Source organism: Stylophora pistillata, chromosome 4 (assembly GCF_964205215.1).
Source record: "Stylophora pistillata chromosome 4, jaStyPist1.2, whole genome shotgun sequence".
In the NCBI taxonomy this organism is placed as follows: Eukaryota; Metazoa; Cnidaria; class Anthozoa; order Scleractinia; family Pocilloporidae; genus Stylophora; species Stylophora pistillata.
Window position 1 is genome coordinate 17,064,194 of NC_142522.1, and position 7,602 is coordinate 17,071,795.

The 7,602-nt window shown below is 42.5% G+C and overlaps 2 protein-coding genes and 1 pseudogene across 2 annotated transcripts; 2 read left to right on the forward strand and 1 right to left on the reverse strand.

Moving 5' to 3' along the window:
• Window positions 1-2,274: 2,274 nt before the first annotated feature.
• Window positions 2,275-2,737, reverse strand: LOC148732657 (histone H4-like; annotated as a pseudogene).
• Window positions 2,738-4,191: 1,454 nt separating this feature from the next.
• On the forward strand, window positions 4,192-5,199 carry LOC148732658 (protein CFDP2-like). The gene has a single exon (XM_088757884.1). It carries the CDS (start codon window positions 4,192-4,194, stop codon window positions 5,197-5,199), a length of 1,008 nt encoding a protein of 335 aa, XP_088614010.1.
• Window positions 5,200-5,971: 772 nt separating this feature from the next.
• LOC148732659 (uncharacterized) lies at window positions 5,972-6,912 on the forward strand. Its single transcript, XM_088757885.1, has 2 exons — window positions 5,972-6,166; window positions 6,442-6,912. Exons 1-2 carry the CDS (start codon window positions 5,972-5,974, stop codon window positions 6,910-6,912), a joined length of 666 nt encoding a protein of 221 aa, XP_088614011.1.
• The last annotated feature ends 690 nt before the right edge of the window (window positions 6,913-7,602 follow it).

Here is a 7,602-nt window from a genome sequence, read left to right on the forward strand (position 1 = left end):
TCTATAATTTAACAGTGGTACTGTTGAGTTTAATACAGATGTTGAGATGCTGAAAGAACCAAAGATAAACGACACAGTCAATGATCAGAATCCCGTGACAAAGAAGAAACTTGATGATAAGACAACCAACGTATTCTATTACTTTGCAAACCCTCCACATAAAAATGCTAAACTAGTATATTGCAAATATGATTGCAAATAGTGTAGTAGTATCAAATAGTAACCATTTCAATTTCGATTCAAACGGTTTTTTAGAAACTCAGGAACATGGCTATTATGAGATTCATTTAACAAAGGTTTCGCAACTTCCATAAATCTGAATAGACAAAAACCTGGCAGTAGCTCTGTAACCACATTAATCGCAAATTATGAAAACACAAGTAATAAATGGGTTGATATACGTGTCTTTTATATTGCACCATTGACAAAAGGAGAAAAAAAATCCTTTCTCTGACAGCTTCAAACGGACAATTAGATGGACTTAACTATTCAATTATTCTACATGGAAAACTGTAAATAGTATAATTTATTATCCAACTACACTTCGTAGAGTACAAATAACGCCATAGACGAGTACAAATATCACGCGGTATTTGTACTCTAGAGTACCCGTTAAACAGGTTTTCTCGCATCCCGTAAGCGAAGAATTGTAGTTAGGAAAAAAAATGAAAAAAAAGTTGTAGTTAGGGAAAAAAAAATCATATTTCTGACGACGAAGAGTCAGAATGGCTGGCAAATACATATCAAAGTTTATTAGATGAATCGAACCAAGAAAAACGGCTAGACGACTTGGCAATTTCTTCATTTATTGAAGAAAAAAGAAACAGCAACACGACAACGCGCCAATTCCGTTCCGCTTCGCATACTTCTGTCATGCACTCCCCGTAAATAAATATCAGCGAAACTCGCCCGCACTGAAATAACAGTTTGGCGTGTTGGATAGCAAATAACCTATTAGACGTTTTGTTGGGTAGTATCGCTGAGTATTTTTGCTCGTTATTTGTATTTTGACGAGCCCGTAGGGCTCGTCAAAATAAGGCACAACTCGTAACTCAGCGATACTACACAACAAAACGTGTAATAAGATATATGTATTATATATGTATTATATATGTATCATATACAAGATATATGTATTAACATATGGGTTGGTATTATGGTGATAATCATTTAGGAAACAGAGATGCTGAACAAGGACCTCCAGGACCGCAAGGACGCCCAGGTTTTCCTGGAGTGAAAGGAGACAAAAGTGATATCGGAGTTGTTGAAGCGCAAGGACTGCAAGGGATACAAGGACCGAAAGGTAATAAAGGCGACAAGGGAGACCGAGGTAACAAAGGCGATAGGGGTGAAAGGAGACGGAGGTGATATTGGACCCCAAGGTTTACTAGGAAATGGTACACCACAAGGACCGAGAGGAAATACTGGTGTACAAGGCCCCAAGGTAATACTGGAAACACAGGACCGGAAGGAAGTACTGGGTCACAAGGACCAAAAGGAGATGTTGGACCTTAACGAATACAAGGACCTAGAGGATCGAAAGGTGATAACGGTGACAAAGGAGACAAAGGTACTACTGGACCAACTGGACCACAAGGAAACACTGGACAACAGGGACCAACAGGTGTACGAGGACCACATGGAGTATAAGGTGATAAAGGAGACTAGGGTGACAAAGAAGAAACACCGCGACACATTTGCAGCTCGCCTTTATTTCACTGCCACGTATTGAAGTGTGTAATTTTGAAACTGAATATGTCGCTCTCCTACGTAGCGAGAAAAAGAAAGGCATTTAGATTTAATGGTAGAATCGCTGATTACAACCGTGCGATCGCTGATCACAACCATGCATGTGCTCTTTTGAAAATCTGCTGCAATTTTACCCTTGCTAGCCATCCTCGTTCCTTCTTGGTACCAAAACCTATTTTGGCCTCCAGATAGAGGTCACTGTTTTTCCGATCTGACTAACTTCGCGGCCGTCAAACCATTCAAAATTTTTCACGGATGAGTACTATCTATCCGGGTATTTTCCGTAGACGGACAATATAGGCTGATAGTGTCTCTTCACGGATGAACGCCATCGCGTCACGTGATCAATTTAAACCAATAAGAATCGGAGAAAATTTAGTGGTGAACTATAAACTCTGATAGAGCACACCCTTTCAATCAATGTCATATTGCATTAGCGCTAACATAATTACTAGGAGTAACATTGGAAACAAACACAAAGACAACTTAAGCTTTCACCAACATTGTCGCTGATCGGGACTCTTGCTATAGGTGGTGGCTCGTAATGGAGCTGTTGATTCTACTTCCGATAAAGCCGTAAAGGGCACGACTTTAGCGTTATAGGACGTAGACCACATTCACTGCCGCAACGGTCCTCCGTTTGGCGTGTTCGGTGTAAGTCACAGCTTTACAGATAATTCTTTCCGAGAGAACTTTAAGGAATCCGCAGGTCTCTTCGTAAAGGAGCCAAGAAATGCATTTAACGCCACTCAGGCGAGCGAGACGTCGGACTGCTGGCCTGGTGATTTTCTGTATATTGTATAGCAGAATGTTTTTCGATCTTTCGGTGACGCGTGGCACCTCCTTTTCCAAGCCCTTTCCCTCCTTTGACGCGTCTAGATATGATTTCCTTTTCTTTCGAATGTGGAACTACTACATACAAATTCAATTTGGCGGGCCCTGGACAGAATTTGTTATGTGTGGCATGACCTCTTGGGAAGCGTAACATCTGCGGTAAAGCCAGGAAAAATGCCGATTCATGAATATCCTTAGCTATTATCTATGTGCACGGTCACGATCGGATAGCGGGAATGACCTACAACCTTCGAGCTAATCCATGATCAAGTTTAGAAGAATGATTTAACCGAGGTATTTTGTAACGAATTAACTGATAAGTAGCCAATATTTTCCTTGGTGATCCATTTGTAGGAGGACTTTTGTATTGTAATGCATTCGGGGAAGTGTTAAACGATTTAGAACATAGAGTTCTTGCTTTCTTGAGTAAGAAATTTTTACGAAGTATAACAACAGTTCTCGCTTTGCAGCAAATCCGCTAAGAACTAACGGCAAATGAGACACAACTATTTTGGGGCGCGAAATATTGTTAGACTTCTTGCCTGGATTGATCTCCTTCGAGCTCCAACTTTTACGCACTCTGAGCGACAAAAAGCGCTCTTGGAAACATCGAAACCAGAAATACACATCGCCTCTTTGAAGTATGCTGTTGACTTACGGGTATCCAGACTTATCCCCACGGGCACTGGGGTAGGACAGGTTGGACCTCAGCCTACCACGGGGACATGGACGACCCCGCCCACCAGAGTCTGGGGTGACACCTTTGGCAAGTGTTCGCAACCCCGCAGCCACCCCCTGCTAGGGTCACAGCACTGGGTAGATAGGGCTCTGTAAAACCTTGGTTGGTATTCTATCTAGTGGTAACACCACGAATAATAATGCCATCTCTTACCCATGTGAGAGATGGCATGGGTCGAATGGCAGGATAGACCAGGTCCTTCAGCCTTGCCAGGCAACCGGTCTAAGGTAGCCAACCCTAACAGAAAATCTGGAGTAGAGCCCCATACGCGGTGGATAGATATACTTGTCATCCTCCGGCAGCTTAGTCCTCAACGGCGGATCAGGCAACTGTGAAGGCGGACGAAGGCTGCAGCAGAACCTAGAGGTGCCGTCGTCTTGGTTCTTCCTTGCCACGGAGTCCACTTCTGAATCTGTCAAGTACTGTGTGCTTCATGGAGCGCAACATGGAGTACACATTAAACAAACTCACGCGCAGGCGTTCATTTCATCACATCAACTCATTCAACATTATTTACAGCAAGTCTGCCGGCGATCAGTGATTGGCGACGGGGGCAGGCTCGTGAGGATGGGAACCCCTAGTCATGAACTGGCACGTGTAGCGGGAACGCTTAGCTACAATGTCGTTCAAGTTTAGGAACTGAAGTGGGGAAACTGGTCCAGCAGCGCTGTTCTGACTGAGCGGTCCTTTTTAGGATCCACTCTGTTCACCCCACCAGGGGAGGGGGCTAGAAAAGGTGCCCTAAACATAGCCTACTTCATTTAATCTGCCTGGGAGGCCGCACCCAGGGGAACACCACTCACAGCGGTAGGAAAAGAAAAGAAAAATTTAAGACCTTAAAATTTGGAAGTTGGAACATACGCACATTAATGGACACAAACACGAACAGGCCAGAAAGAAGAACAGCATTCGTGGCTCGAGAACTAAAGAGGTTTGTTGCCCTCAGTGAGACCAGGAGAGCAGAAGATAGCCAACTTAGGGAACAACAAGGCAACTACACTTTTTTCTGGAAGGGTAAGGAACAAGATCAGCTGAGAATACATGGAGTAGGTTTCTCCATAAGAAATTACCTGCTTACCAAACTGACTGAACAACCAGTGAGAATCAATGAGAGGCTTATGACCTTAAGAATTGGCTTGAAAAGAAATCAGAATGCAACAGTAATAAGTGCTTATGCTCCAACTCTTGATGCTGAGGAGGAAGTTAAAGAGGCCTTTTATGCTGACTTGGATGAGCTCATTTCTGCCACACCAACTCAAGACAAACTCATCATACTAGGGAATTTTAATGCCAGAGTAGGAAGAGATCACAACATCTGGGAGGGTGTAATTGGAAAAAATGAAGTAAGGAAGGCTAATTCCAGTGGTAACACGCTACTAGCAAAATGTGCAGAGCATAACCTCCCGACTACCAACACTGTCTTCAGGCAAAGAGATTCAGTCAAAGTGTCATTGCAGCACCCAAGGTCAAAGCATTGGCACCTGATTGACTATGTGATAGTGAGAAAGAGTGACCAGCAAGATGTGCTTTGTACAAAGGCTGTCACTGCAGCGGATGAGTGCTGGACCGACCATCGGCTCATTTCATCAGTAATGCGACTCAAGCTCAAGGCTCGGAGCAAATGCCATAACAAGCCACAGAACGGAAAATACAATGTTACTGGCCTACAAGATGAGGAATGTATACAGAAATTAGTAAAGAAACTGAAAGAGTATGCGCCAGAAGAATTCCCTACAGATGTCACAAAACACTGGGAAAAATTTAAGTCTGTCATCAAAAAAACATGCGATGAGGTGCTTGGCTACCAAAAGAGGAAACATAAAGACTGGTTTGATGAAAACAACTTGGGACTGCAACAGCTGATAGACAAAAAGTGAAATGCTTTTCTACAACTGAAACAAGACCCGAACTCTACTGTCAAGAAGACCAGATATATGGAAATTAGAGGTACTTTGCAAAAAAGAGTAAGAGAAATAAAAATAGCAGTGGTGGAGGGAGAAGGCTGAGGAAATACAAAACTTAGCAGATCAAAATAATTCCAGAGCTTTCTTCAAGGCTACTAAAGAGGTATATGGCCCTTTTATGCAAGGCCAAGTTCCACTGAGAAGTGAAGATGGTACAACTGTTCTGAAAACCAACAAAGAAGTGAGTGCCCGAGGGAGAAAATATTTTGAAGGCCTATTTAATCAAGAGACCACATACAATGCAGATGTGATCAACCTTATAACACTGCAGCCTATCAAACAGTCTCTATGTGACACACCAACTCTAGATGAAGTAAAGAAGGCTATATTAAGAATGAAAAGCAATAAAGCTGCCGGCCCTGATGGTATACCAGCTGAAATATATAAGTATGGTGGTGAAAAGTTACAAGAACAACTTCATCAGCTTATTATCAAAATCTGGGCAGAAGAAAAAAGACCACCTGAACCGAAAAATGCTAATATGCGAAAGGGTGATCGGTCAGAATGTGGTAACTACAGGGGAATATCACTTTTAAGCACAGCCGGTAAGGTCCTATCGAGCGTACTTAATGTGAGGCTCCAGGGTATCGCAGAGAAAATCCTTCCAGAAAGTCAATCGGGTTTCAGACCAAATAGGGGAACAACTGACATGATCTTCTCTGTGAGACGACTTCAAGAATAATTCATGGAACAGAACAAACCACTATATTTGGCATTCATCGACCTCACAAAGGAATTTGATACTGTTGCTAGAGAGTTGCTTTGGGATGTGCTGGCAAGATCTGGATGTCCTCGGAAATTTATCAATATGATAAAACTAATGCATGATCAGATGACAGTAACTGTGCTTGTAAACGATGGTGATTCCACACCGTTTGAAGTAAAGACAGGAGTGAAACAAGGTTGTCTAAAGGCGCCAACACTGTTTTCCATCTTTATATCAGTCGTGCTCCTCATTGCATACCCAAGAATACCAGACCAGTTGATTGAAATTGCATTTCGCTTTGAGGGAAAACTTTTCAACTTGTGAAGATTACGTGCAAAAAGTAAGATCTCTAGTATGCAGATGACAATGCCATAGCAGCACATACTAAGGAAGATCTACAAACTATACTGGATGCTTTTAACTATGCATATACACAACTCGGCTTAAAGATAAATGCCAAGAAAACTCAAGTTCTCTTCCAACTCTCTCCAAACGACACAGTTACAACTTCACCATCTATAAAAATTGGAGAAACAGTCCTGGAGAACGTGGATAACTTTACGTATCTCGGCGACACTTTATCTTCTCATGCAACTGTGGACGCAGAAGTCAATCATCGAATACAACAAGCCGCTGCAGCTTTTGGGAAACTCCAGTATAGAGTGTTTCAAGACCGAGACATCAGGTTAGACACAAAAATCAAGGTGTATAAAGCTATAGTTGTAACCACCTTACTATACGGATCTGAAACATGGACAATCTACCGCAGACACATAGCAGCCTTGGAAAAGTTCCAGCAACGATGTTTACGGAAAATGATGATTATTAAGTGGCAAGATAGGAGAACTAATCTTAGTGTTTTGGAACAAGCAGCTATGTGTAGTGTGGAGAGTGTGATTGTGAGGAACCAGTTGAGATGAAGTGGCCATGTAGTGAGGATGGAAAACAACAGACTGCCAAAACAGATCTTTACAGTGAACTGACAGAAGGTAAACGGGATGCAGGAGGGCAAAAGAAAAGATTCAAGGACGGGCTGAAAAGTCACCTTGACCAGTGCGCTATTGACACTAAAGAATCGGAAAACCTGGCTATGAACACAACTATTTGGAGGAAAGCAATAAGAGATGAAGTGGAAAAGTTTGAGGAAAGACGTTCAGAAGGCATAAGGCTGAAGAGGGAAAGGAAGAAAGAAAGACAATAACAGCCACGGACAGAATTACCACCAGGCCTGTGTTGTCCAGAATGTGATAGATAATTCAAGGCCCGTATTCGCCTTTACAGCCATTACAGAATTCACCATCAGTCAATGATGTGAAATGGACACCTATGCTCTATACAGAAGGGGAGCCAACGACGACGACGATCCAGACTTAGCGATATCCCTCAACCACCAGGCAAGGAAAAAGATGTAGTATACTAGCTGCATATCGGTAGCTTATGAGGTTGTTAGTGAAAAAACTAGTCGAAAGCGCTGGTCCGGTCTTAGACGCCACGATGGTAATATTGACCAGAAATTGATATCTTATCTTCATATTTCTCTCAAGGAGGGGCCATTGGCATTTTCGGTTTTTGCTATTTTTTTAAATGGGTTCTTGGGTGTTTTTTGGTGC